Raw genomic sequence first — 13,694 nt, 5'->3', positions numbered from 1 at the left:
TGGTTACATATAACGGAACGGTTTTATAAGGGAATGGGTCGAGATCCAGATTATCGGACCTTCGAACAATGTAGCCTGAAATGGAATCTTATGAACAAACTCGTGAGTCGAGACACACAGGAATGTAATTTACACAAACTTTGAAAATCAATGGGCTTTGTGGAGAAAATGAAGCGAATTTGTTGAACAAAACGCACGCTACATTCCAAGATGATATGCTAAAGCCTTTTAAGTTTATTCATCTGTGAGAAGTTGTCAAAAGAAGCATTAGGTGGAGAGAACTTGCAATAAATGAAGAAATTGCTAATCCACCAAAAAGATGCCGGAAATTTTCATATTCGAGCTCACAACAAGTCTCATTGGATGGTCATGTAGGCATTAATCTTAATGATGATAATGACGACATCAAAGAAATACGCCCGCCTCCTCCTCCAATGGGAAGAGACAAAACAAAAGCTTGAGAAAAGGAAAAAGGAAAGCGACATCTTCAAATTCTTCGGTTGGAACCTAGTGGTCAGCTAGATCGGATGAAATGATGTCACAAATGACACAATTGGATTCTACATTAGAGAGACATATGACTGAAGCTGTCCGACTCACAGAATATTCGTTGTTAATGCAAGATGTGATGCATCTCGACCCCAAAGATCAAGAGGTGGCTAAAACGGTGATGGAGTCGATTCGCCAAAAATATAAGCTAAACCCGTAAATAAAATTTCGTTGTTATGTTTTTTCTTGTTTTTTTTTTTCTTAAATAAAAAATCATTTCATGTATTTTTTTAGGTTTTTAATGTAATTTTTAATTTTACATTAAAGGAAAAAGGAAAGCGATATCTTCAAATTTTTCGGTCGGAACCTAATGGTCAGCTAGATCGGATGAAATGATGTCATAAATGACACAATTGGATTTTACATTAGAGAGACATATGACTGAAACTGTCCGACTCACAAAATATTCGTTGTTAATGCAAGATGTGATGCACCTCGACCCCGAAGATCAAGAGGTGGCTAAAACGGTGATGGAGTCGATTCGCCAAAAATATAAGCTAAACCCGTAAATGAAATTTCGTTGTTATGTTTTTTCTTGTTTTTTTTTTCTTAAAAAAAATTCATTTCATGTATTTTTTTTAGGTTTTTAATGTAATTTTTAATTTTATGTTATTTTTTATTTTATGTTATTTTTTATTTTTAGGATTTCTAAAATGTAATTTTTAATTTTAGAATGGTTTTGACCAAACTTTTTTTTTATTGAAATTAAAAATAAATAAATAAATAAATACAACTCATAGGTAAATTTACTACACCTTAAGTGAAAATTGTAAAAACTGTAAAAACTGATGTAAAAACTGATGTGACTTCAATGTAATAGCCTTTTACCATTAGCAAGATATTTATCCGATCTACTAAATATAAAATTTAATCAGCATCTAAATGAGTTCAAGCATCGTTGAATATATATAAGGTAATTTAAGAAGTTAGTTTTTCATTTAAAAAAAATCAAGGTATTTATCCGATCTACTAAATATAAAATTTAATGAAAGCAGTTGCGGAGCCAGGATCAAAGTAAAGGGGTATCCCAATTTTTTTTAGGGTACCCAATTTTTTTCCAGGGGTGCTTGGGCTTTCCCGGTTCGGTTTCGGTTTTAAACCTAAATCTTAATCGAATCCTTAGCTAACCTCAAGTCTTATTATATAAACATGAAGTTGAAGTATATTTTGATACTTGAATCGATGTAGGACTCAAAATAGATATAAAATAAAACATGAGGATAACATGTTTATATAATAGAAAAAAGTTGTTGAGTTTACATGTATTTAGTGATGTGAGATAGAATAACTGGGAAAATATAACAAAAGTAAACAAAGAATATGTAAGAAGCAAGAATTGATCTTGAGACCTTTACTTCAATAAACCAATGCCTTAACCAGCAAACCAACTGTTTATTTGTGTTTATAAGTGGAGGGATGCGTATATATACACTATACATATTTTTTTTGAGGGATACGTAAACAAAAATTACACTACCGAAATTTTTTTGAGGGGTATCCCTGGATCCCCTTGGATCCGCCCCTGAATGAAAGAGTTGAAGGATAGGACAAGTAGAAGTGATATTAATTAGGGCTTCTACAATTGAACTCCATAGAATTCAATGGATTGTCATATCATCTTTTTAAAATCCATACAACTCTATTTTTTTTTTTTTTTCATATCATCTTAAAAAAAAAAAAAAAAAATCTCATTGAACTTCAAAATCATTGAATGCCAACATGACATCTCATAATGGTGGAGTTCCATCCATTGAATAACATATATACCAAGGTTCTAAAAAGTTCGTCATGGCTCCGCCATAGCGCGCCACGACTCTAAGGCTTACACCTGCCGCCAAACTTTGCCAAAACGCCGCTTTAAGTCATATGTGTATAAAAATAAATAATAATTGAAAATACATATAAAAATATTAATTATATACAAAATTGTCACCTCAATCACGCTTTACAAACGTTATGACTCGTCAAAGCTTGAAGATTGAAGCTTGAAGCTTGACATTACCGCTAAATCACGTCTTACATTATTTAGAACCTTGATATATACTAACCACCTCATTCAACTTTTTTATTAAATTCATAATTGTGGATGCTCTTACTTTAAACTCTACCATTATGAAATTAATTGGTTTAAACTTTACACCCTTATTAAATTTTATGTTACATTCCAATAATCATTGAATTCTTTAATAGAAGAAAATAAATATTTTATTAAATATCCATAAATTAGATTTTATAAAATATTTTATTAAATTTTATAAATTTCAGTGCATGGTATGAACAAAACTATTATAAAAATTATGAACAAAACGATTATAAAAATTATTAGACTTGTATAAAAAATAGAAAATTCATGTAGCGATCTATTTAAAGTATAGTAAATTCAGTATAATATAATGTTTTTTATATGCTTAAAAGTATTGATTTATAAGCAATATGTAGACATACTATTTTACCACATCAACTACAATGCAAGCATGTTCACTGAAAACTATATATGCGAATATTATGTCTGTCAAACTTCAATTAAGTAGTCTATAAATAGAAACCCATGGACCTTTGGATTACTCGCAAAAATAAGAAACTATGGAACTTCTATTTCTGGTTATATCTTCCATTACTTTCTTCCTCTTCCTCCATGGCCTCAACCTCTACCGTAGAAGAAAACTACCGCCGGGTCCTGTGGGCTTTCCCATCATCGGAAACCTTCTTGAGCTTGGACCAAAACCCCATGAGTCCCTTGCCAAACTCTCCAAGAAACACGGTCCACTCATGACAATCCGATTAGGCAGCATTACCAGCGTGGTGGCCTCCACACCTGACGCCGCCAGAGAAATCCTCCAACGCAATGACGAGGCCTGCTCTGGCCGTATCGTCCCGGACGCCGTCACCGCCTTGGATAACCATGATGTGGCGGTCCTATGGATCTCACCAAACGAGGAGTGGCGGACCATCCGGAAAGCCCTCAACACTTACCTCACCCACCAACATAAACTCGACACCCTCCGCGACCTTCGCCAGAATGTGGTGGAGGGCATGCTGGAGTTCCTGCGGGAGTCCGGGCGGAAGAAGGTAGGCGTGGATATAGGAAAGCTGTCATTCGCGGTGGCGCTCAACCAGATGTCAAATACATGCCTTTCACAGAACGTGACAAGCTACGAGTCCGACGATATCGGTGGGTTCAAGACGGCGGTGAAGACATTGATGGAGGTGGACGGGAAGTTTAACATAGCAGACATATTTCCGGTGTTGAAACCGTTGGACCCTCAGAACATACGCCGGCAGGCGAAGGCTGCTTACGATTGGTTCGATAAAGTGACAGCAGGTTTCATAAGTGAGAGACTAAAGCATCGAATGTCGAGCATTGAGAGGTTTGGTGATATGCTGGATTCGCTGCTGGACTATAGTGAAGAGAACCAAGCAGACTTCAATCTCATACATATCAAGACTTTACTTGTGGTAGATCCTCCTTCTTTTCTTATTTTACTATCAAACTGTTATATATATATATATATATATATATATATATATATATATATATATATATATATATATATATATATATATATATATATATATATATATATATATATATATATATATATATATATATATATATATATACACACCAAATACTCTTAAATCTTAATGATCGAAATGTTCAATTCTTTTTTCTTTTTCAAAATAATAGGTAAGTTTTTAATGTGTACAACTGTAAATCAATAATTTTTTTTAAAAGATATGTTAATTCTTTTTTCTTTTTCAAAATAATAGGTAAGTTTTTAATGTGTACAACTGTAAATCAATCATTCTTTTTTAAAAGATATGTTAACCATTCAACATATATTTTAAAGAGTAATGATTGATTTACAGTTTTATATAATTGTGAAGTTTGAGTTCCATGGCTCTTTTATAAGAATGCTAATAATAATAATAATAATAATAATAATAATAATAATAATAATAATAATTATAATTATTGGTCTTTAAACATTTGCCGGTTCGTTCACTTCGTTGTATAATTCAAATCGTGGTGATTTGTTTCCGGTAACATGGTATAAGACTTTCTTCCAACCGAAAGCCTCTTATACTCCAACACTATTTTATTATTATTATTATTATTATTATTATTATTATTATTATAATAGTGGAAATGGCGCTATATTTATAAATGAAGAGCCACATCTAGCAAGCCAACTACTTCTAATTTAAAATAAAAGTCGCTGCTATTCTTCTCGTTTTCATAAAGTCATTACTCTAAGTTTTCCACTTACGAAACGTTGCTTACGAAAATACCAAAAATTTCATATTGATTTTATGTGGATCGTTGAATGAGACGAGGAAAGAAAATCATAGTCGGATTTGGAATTAGAGAAGTGTTGGATTGATCATATAACAATAAGGGGAGAGGGGGGGGGGGGGGGGGGGGGGTCAAAATTGTTTGATATATGATAACTATTTTAATATCTTCAAATTACAGGATTTGTTTTTAGCAGGGACGGAAACCAGCTCAAATACAACAGAATGGGCAATGACTGAATTATTGATTAATCCCGACATGTTCTCGAGAGTGCGTAAAGAAGTCTCCACAATAGTAGGAAAGGATGGGAAAATTCAAGAAGCCAAAATCCTTGATTTGCCATATTTGCATGCGGTTATCAAGGAAACAATGCGACTTCATTTATCGGTTCCATTATTAGTGCCTCACAAAACTGAGACAGAAGTTAAACTCGATAAATATGTTGTGCCAAAAAATACACAAATTTTGATCAATGCATGGTCTATAGCACGAGACCCAAGGTATTGGGAGGAGCCAGAAAGATTCAATCCAGAAAGGTTCTTGGGAAATGAGCTTGACTACAAGGGTCAACATTTCGAGTTTATACCATTTGGATCTGGCCGAAGGATGTGTCCTGGAATTCCCTTGGCTCATAGGGTTGTGAGTTTAATGGTTGCATCGTTTGTGTATCATTTTGAATGGAAACTTCCACATGCTAGAGAAGAGATGGACATGAATGATATTTTTGGCCTCACTTTGTTAAGGGCAACACCTCTCTTTGCAACACCTATACCTATTAAATAAGTGCATAGACTTTGAAGAGAGCATTCACCTATTATTAACTATGGTTAAAACAGTTGTAGTATTATTTTTAAAATTTGTAAGGTTTCGGTTATTATGCAATAAATACTTTTAAGGTAACGACGATTTCCAAAATAAATATACAAAAAATATCAATTATATACAAGATAAAGGGTTGACTCTGAAGATTGCAGGGGTGCAATTGCAAAGGCTTCAAAAAAAATATGGTTCAAGTTTTATCGTACCTAAGCATTTTATTATTGCTAATTGGTCCATGTTCAATTCGTGGCACATACAATTTATTTTTGGCAAAATTTCATTCATATCCTTTCAAACTTGAAATATTAATCGAGCACCTAGTGTACACAATTTTTTTTTTTTTTGGAAGCATTATTGTGATCTTTTGGGTGGATATGGCGTAGCTTTTGTAGAGGATATTTTATATAACTATTATCCCAGTAGGTTGTGATTCTTCCTTTCTTGCTCTTATCCCGAAAATTGAAAATCCATTATGGTTAAAGATTATCGATCTATTAGTCTCACTGTTATGCAATTTAAAATTGTTGCTAAGCTTTTAGTGAAACGTATTGCTTCGATTTACATGAGCATGTAGTACTGTAACACTTGGTTCAAGTATTATTCAATTTTCAGCATTTTAGGGTTTGGACTAGGACTCGACGAGTTGGGGAGCTCCAACTCATTGTGTAGGAATCCATTTGGTCGCGGAATTTAAGGATCCAACTTGACGAGTTGACGTTGGGAATGAAACCCTAATTTTTCCGGGTGTTGCACCCTGTTTAAAGAACTTAACTTCTAGGGATGGCCTCCTTACCAGCCTCTCTGTCCAGAAGAAACCCTAGATCGCCTTTCCCCTCGTGCATTGAGTTTTTGAAGGAAGTTTTGAAGAAAGAAGTATCAAACTTGGAAGAGAGTGTCACACCCTCGGCCAACGGCGGAAACGCCGAGGTGCGCGACGTAAACCAGTAATCACAGTTATTGAACATACATTGAACAGCACAAATTTAATCTTTTATTATTACCGAAATGGAAATTACATTGCCAGTAGTTATTGCTGAAAAGCTACACACGTCTAACAATTCGGCGTTCACAATTGTATTACAACATATCGGAGGATCTTCTGTACGAACACTTCGGACCTTATAATAACCTGAGAATACATGCATTAAGATACGTCAATAAAATTGTTGGGGAGTTCTACAGGTTTTGACACAAAGTATTTTTATACTAAAAAATGTTTTATAAAATTTATCTGGTTGACCAGCTTTTATAAACACATTCTTTTCTATAAAAAGTATGAAATAAGTGAGTCCTAAAAGTATATTTAAACTCATTTAGACAAGTCATTTGCTCAAATCCAAAAATACACCATTTGCAAAATATATAAGTAAACCAAACTTATAACAAATTCTTACGGTTCTCATGACCGAAATGCTCTTTATATAAAGATTTTGAAAGCCAATTTATATAAAATAAAATCATATCACACTTTGTGAAAACATAAAATAGCCAAGTTTACTCTTAAAACTTTGTACAAACGTTCATATAGTTTATATGTAAAACTCATAAGTTTCAAATTTTATAAACTTTGTAAATCTGTGTCGTATTATTAATTAAGCATTATCTTACTTAATTCGGAAATTAACACTTAACCAGTGGGGCAAACTCATCCCAAAATTTCTGATGGCAGTAACTAACTTCATGGCAGGGATAGGACGATGCAAAATTTTGAAAAGTTGTCGACATCCAGATAGCAAACTGTTGGATCCCAGTTGCACAATTACTTTATGGGACCTGTTTCGAAAAAGGAGAGAATTGGCTGTAAAGCTATTTGGACATGAAAGTTTAGTATGTGGGAATCACATAAGGAATGGAATAGTGCATTCCGTTTCCATTGGTTGCTTCTATGGTGGAATGTTGTTTTGATTTCCATAAGGATACACTTGATAAGCTTATTTTTTTAACTTAGAAATTCTAAAACTTCATACACCTTGACAAAAAATTTATTTTTGTACAATGTTTTTTAGGAATAGAAACAAATTGGGGGTGGAATAAGGGAAACACAATTTGTTGTGGCTTTTGTTGGTTGAAAATAGACTGAAAACGAGCTGCAACCAATCAAGCATTTTTCTCTATTTAGTGTCGTGATAACTCTGATATATTTTCAGCTAGATGAGATTAAGATTCTGCCCCCACGAAGCGGGGTAACCATCTAGTTGTAACAAAAGAAAGCTGGAACTACCTATACTTTTATTTATTGCATTTACCTAAAATAGGTACTATATAAATTATATATGGTACTACGTTGTTATTTATCGCATTTATAAAGAATAACAACATAGTTTTCCTGGTTTGTTCGTTATAGTATTTTATTGTCATTTCTTCTTATCATAACATTATACCCGACACAAAATTTTCTGTAAGAAATAGCAGTTACTTTGATTTATGCTTTTATAATAGCATTCCACTTTCATTGCTTTCTATTGTTTTTGATAAGTGGTCCAATTATATCAATATCATTTCGTAGAAAACAAATTTCAACACTATAAAAGAGTATATTTTTTTAAAATTCAATGTCCTAATAAAAACGTTAAAATTTGAAATTTATAATTGGGTAAATTTTCAAATTACAATGACTTAAAGGAAAAAAAAAAAAAGTAAAATCGGTTGTTAATTAGTGTTTAGTTGATGTAGTTTAATTATTGAGAAATTTATCAATTCATTTTACTTAAACTTTTTAAATTATATCCAACGCCATTTAAACTTTCTATTAGTTTAGTAGTCGGTATGAATTTTATAACTGGTTACTAACTCTTTTATATCCGGATTTTGTTTTCTATATAAATTTTCAATCTTTTTTGTTGTGAGAAATCACTTATTTTTCTAACTTTGATTTTTTTTTTTTTTTTTTTTTTTTTTTTTTTTTTTTTTTTGCATTAGGATTTCCAATTATGAATAATGTTTTTTTTTTTTTTTTTCTCAATCCTGTTTTCTATGGGTTTAAACCCGGTAGATAATATGTTTCTCCTAATTGACCCATGTTGATGAAAAGAATGTTATTGGTCTTGACTTTTTGCTGAGACGAAAAAGATTAAAGTTGATTTTGAAAGAAGAAAGGATAATTGTCGTTAGGATGAGAATCCTACCGAGTTGTTGGGATTAAGGTGTTGTTTGTTTTTTCTAAAAAACCTCTTCTAACCACTTATTGTTTTATCGCGCAGCACTTGAACATTTGCAGTTGTTTGTTTTTCAAAAGACTTATGACTTAAAAACTGTTGCGCGTGTGCTGCGTGACACAACACTTGACCATTTGCTTCAAACATCTTCACATATTATTTTAACTTATTGTAGCAGTCTGCAGAAGTTAAAAAACAAACAAATTTTTTTATTACATGTTGTAGCCGTTTGATCCTCCTTTTCTGCTATAGAGGGTTGCAGAGATGATCCGCATAATTCAGACATTTTCACTTCGAAAAAACCAACGTCACCTAAGTTATTCCATAGATGGCCTTGTTATCGAGGCTTTCGGATGGGCTGTTGATCTGAAATTAATTGGGCTTGGACCAAGAATCAAGTTGAAGTTACTTATGGATGGATAGTACGTTGTGGCCTGTGGGAATAATAAGATGTGCTTGAACCAATAATGAAGTTGATCCATTTAAGTCCTAGAGGGCTAGTGGCTAGAAAGCATCACCTCATTAGACGAATCTTCATCTAAGATTTTTTTTTCCTTACTTGTGCATTCTACGGAAGCGATCAAGCCATGAAGGGTCACAGCATTTAAAATAGTTTTGTAAGTTGTTTTTTTTGTTTTCTTATCATATCCCATTAATTAGTAACAAACCATGAGCATAAAGCTTAATAAAAGAAGTTTCACGTGGATGCTTTAGTCTAATTAAGCATCAGGTATCGGTTCTATCATTCCCATTGTCGGGTCTACTTCTACATCATCAGCATAGATAGATACTGCACACTGCTGCATATATATGTTTCTATAAATAGACGTCACCCTCACATATAAATTGCATACCAATCAACGAAAAGGAAAACAATTAATGGAGGTTCTGTTTTTAGTTCTCTCCGCCGTTATTTTCTTCTTCTTCCTCCTCCATGGCATCGATCACCACCGTAGAAGGAGACTACCGCCAGGCCCAGCTGGCCTCCCAATCATCGGAAACCTCCTTGACATTGGACCAAAACCCCATGAGTCCCTTGCCAAGCTTTCCAAGAAACACGGTCCACTTATGACAATCCGATTGGGCAGCATCACCACCGTGGTGGCGTCCACACCCGATGCTGCTAGAGAAATCCTCCAACACAATGATGAGGCCTGTTCTGGCCGTATTATCCCAGACGCCGTCACCGCCTTGGACAACCATGACGCGGCGGTGATATGGATTCCAGCCAACTACCAGTGGCGGACCATCAGAAAAGCGCTCAAGACGTACTTCACCAACCATCTAAAACTTGACATCGTTCGCGACCTTCGCCAGAACGTGATGGAGGGGATGCTAGATTTCCTTCGAGAGTCCGGGCGGAAGAAGGCAGCTGTGGACATCGGAAAGCTGGCATTCGCGGTGGCGCTCAACCAGATGTCAAACACATGCCTTTCACGGAATCTGACTAGCTATGAATCTAATGATATCGGGGGGTTTAATACGGCAGTGAAGACATTGATGGAGGTGGACGGGAGGTTTAACATCGCAGACATATTTCCGGTGCTGAAGCCGTTAGATCCACAGGACATACGGCGGCAGGCAAAAGCAGCTTATGACTGGTTCGATCAGGTTACAGAAGGTTTCATAAAAGAAAGGTTAAAACATCGAGAGTCCAATAAGCTGTCGAGGTTTGGTGATACCTTGGATTCATTGCTGGACTACAGTGAAGTTCATGAAGCCGACTTCAATCTCACACACATCAAAATTTTACTTGTGGTAAAATACTAAAATGCTCTCTTCTATACCTGGCCTATTTTTCATTTTTTTATTTAAAAAAAAAAAAAAAAAGACAGAATCCTTTCGTGTCTTGGATGAAATTGGCTGATTAAAATGGTTTTTCATATATCGTATTATAAATAAGAATAAATTAATTAAAAAATCAAATAGTTGAAAATCCTTTTTGGTCTGTCATCAATTGTTAAATGTCTTGCAGGCAGAAACAATAACAAAGATATTTACATAACCAATTTTTTTAGAATGGCATTTACATGATCAAATCTTCAACAAAAATGTTTAAGATCTAAATCCTTTCATTAAATGAAAGAACTTTGATTTGAGATAAAAAATAAATAAATAAATAAAGCTTTTGTTAATTTACGTACAGGATATATTTATAGCTGGAACAGAAACGAATTCAAGTACAACCGCGTGGGCTATGACTGAGCTACTACTTAACCCTCATATGTTCTCAAGACTTCGTGAAGAAGTCTCCATAATAGTGGGAGAAGATGGAAAAATTCAAGAAGCCAAAATCTTGGATTTGCCATATTTGCAAGCTGTAATCAAAGAGACTTTACGACTTCATTTACCTGTACCTTTATTAGTACCTCATAAAACTGAGACCGAAGTTAAACTTGGTGAATATGTAGTACCAAAAAATACACGAATTCTTGTGAATGCATGGTCCATGGCACGTGACCCTATGTATTGGGAAAACCCATTGATGTTCAACCCAGAAAGATTCTTCGAAAAAGAGCAGATTGAGTACAAGGGCCAACACTTTAAATTTATACCATTTGGATCAGGCCGAAGAATGTGTCCTGGAATATCATTTGCTCATAGGGTGGTGAGCTTAATCGTGGCATCATTTGTGTATCATTTTGATTGGAAGCTTCCTCATGCTATAGAAGAAATGGATATGAATACTGTTTTTGGACTTACATTGCTTAGGGCAACACCTCTAGTCGCTATCCCTTCACCCATCAAATTGGGCACATAATATCGTGAAGTTTCAAGTGTGTATGAAATTATTAATGAATGAATGATATAAGTTTTAAACAGTTCATGTAATTTTTAGCTTTTAATCCTCTATATATACCATATGTCATTATAGAAAAATATTAATCGTCTATATCATATTTCATTACAGAAAAATATTGAATGTTACCAACAAATTTTGTAGCTATAATTGGAAACATGGACGGAGCTAGTGAGTGTTTTGCCCCTTAACTTAATACGAGTAATATATTTCTTATTTTGTACATAATTAGTCCTTAATATGTTTGTATACATTTATTTCTTAATATTTTTTTGTTGTGAAATATGTCATTTTGTTTTTTGTACTCATTCAGTTCGTATGAATAGTTTCTTTAGGTTTCTTCACGACATCTTATCTGAAACAATTATTAATGAGGTGTTTGAGATTTTTGATACTTATGCCCATCGCGATCTTAACTATTTTGTTGATTAGGTAATGTGTTCTGAACGTCATAATTTTTTCATACGATCTTGGATTTTAATGATCATTATATTCATGCGTTCATATTTTAGTCTACTACAACTTTCGTTTAGATTACTCTCGTTAAAAAGTAATATATATTTTTATTTACGATCATTATATCCATACATTTTTCATGAATGTACGTATGGATGCTTTTTAAAAAATTGTAAGCGGATGTCAACAATCGGTTGAGAACTCATAGTTTCTCGAGAACCTAAAAACTAAAAGTGGAATGTTGGATCAAAATCAAATCATTAAGGGCATGATCGTCATCATACCAATCTCAATAATTATTTTTTTGTATTATTGGGAATATTAATAAAAAACTTTCAAATTAACATTATAAAACAAAATTTTAGATTTTTTATAAAAAAAATAATTTTCGTTTTTTTAACTGCAGATTTTTTAACTTTTTTGGAAAACATAAATGTTTAAAAATTTTGAATTTTTTTTAAAAACTACATTTTTTTTTAAAAAAACTGCAATTTTTTTGAAAAAAAAAAACTGTATTTAAAAAAACTACAAATTTTTTAATAAACCTATAATTTTTAAAACAAAATTGTAATTCAAAAAAAAAACTGCATTTTTTTTCTAAAATACAACAATTTTTTCTAAAAAAAAGTGCAACTTTTTCATAAAAAACTGCAATAAAAAAATACTGCAATTTTTTTAATAAAGCTGCATATATATATATATATATATATATATATATATATATATATATATATATATATATATATATATATAAATCAGTAAATTTATAAAAATAAAACTAGAATATTTAAAAAAAAAAAAAAAAACTCCAGTTTTTTTTAATAAAAAAATTAACATATTAGGTGCATATATGCATATTTTTTTCAAATGAATATATGAATATTTCTTATACTATAATATTCGTAAGTAAATCATAAAAAATCTCATTTTTATTAATTAATCTATAAACATAATAGTACAAGTATTTAATTCGATACAAAATAAAATATAAAAATTAAATAAATGCTACGAAGATTCACAATGTTATCATTTCTTCATATCAGGATTTTCATATTTTTGTCAATTTATCACTTTTCACCTATTCAATGTTTTCCACAAAAATTCTTTAAAATCTACAAAAAAAAAAAAAAATTTGATTAATGCAAAACTCATAAAAATGCACATGCATATATCATATAAGATTTACATGTGATTCATATGTGAATTACATATTAATCACATGTAATTGATATGTGAGTTACATGTTATTTACATGTGAATAACATGTAATTTTTTTTGTGATTCACTAGTGATCCATATGTGAGTCACATGTAATTCATATGTGAATCACTTGTGATTCATATGTAAGTCATATGGGATTCACTTGTGATTTACATGTGATTTTATATGTGAATTACATGTGATTCATATGTGAATCACTTGTGATTTATATGTGAATCAGTTGTGATTCATATATAAATCACTTGTGATTTACATGTGAATTACATGTGATTCATATGTGATTCACTTATGATTTACATGTGAATCACATGTGATCCATATGTTAATTACATATGATTTTTCTATAATGATATGAGATTTGCTGAATTCCAAAACACAAATTCAAAAATAGAATACT

At 32.4% G+C, this 13,694-nt stretch overlaps 2 protein-coding genes across 2 annotated transcripts; both read left to right on the top strand.

Moving 5' to 3' along the window:
- Positions 1–3,117: 3,117 nt before the first annotated feature.
- LOC145034288 (cytochrome P450 76T24-like) lies at positions 3,118–5,746 on the top strand. Its single transcript, XM_078982665.1, has 2 exons — positions 3,118–4,005; positions 5,027–5,746. Exons 1-2 carry the CDS (start codon positions 3,133–3,135, stop codon positions 5,627–5,629), a joined length of 1,476 nt encoding a protein of 491 aa, XP_078838791.1. The 5' UTR covers positions 3,118–3,132; the 3' UTR covers positions 5,630–5,746.
- A 3,934-nt stretch (positions 5,747–9,680) lies between these two features.
- On the top strand, positions 9,681–11,652 carry LOC145034287 (geraniol 8-hydroxylase-like). The gene is made up of 2 exons (XM_078982664.1): positions 9,681–10,578; positions 10,967–11,652. Exons 1-2 carry the CDS (start codon positions 9,700–9,702, stop codon positions 11,579–11,581), a joined length of 1,494 nt encoding a protein of 497 aa, XP_078838790.1. The 5' UTR covers positions 9,681–9,699; the 3' UTR covers positions 11,582–11,652.
- The last annotated feature ends 2,042 nt before the right edge of the window (positions 11,653–13,694 follow it).

This window comes from Lactuca saligna, chromosome 3, assembly GCF_052625555.1.
Source record: "Lactuca saligna cultivar CGN05327 chromosome 3, ASM5262555v1, whole genome shotgun sequence".
Lineage (NCBI taxonomy): Eukaryota > Viridiplantae > Streptophyta > Magnoliopsida > Asterales > Asteraceae > Lactuca > Lactuca saligna.
The sequence above is the reverse complement of the archived record's forward strand: the minus strand, read 5'-3'. Positions and strand labels throughout refer to the sequence as shown.

Excerpts from the sequence above, each read along its gene's own strand:
- LOC145034287 (XM_078982664.1), top strand. The coding sequence starts at position 9,700 with ATGGAGGTTCTGTTTTTAGTTCTCTCCGCCGTTATTTTCTTCTTCTTC. Across the intron at positions 10,579-10,966 it reads ACATCAAAATTTTACTTGTG|GATATATTTATAGCTGGAAC; the intron begins GTAAAATACTAA and ends ATTTACGTACAG.
- LOC145034288 (XM_078982665.1), top strand. The coding sequence starts at position 3,133 with ATGGAACTTCTATTTCTGGTTATATCTTCCATTACTTTCTTCCTCTTC. Across the intron at positions 4,006-5,026 it reads ATATCAAGACTTTACTTGTG|GATTTGTTTTTAGCAGGGAC; the intron begins GTAGATCCTCCT and ends TTCAAATTACAG.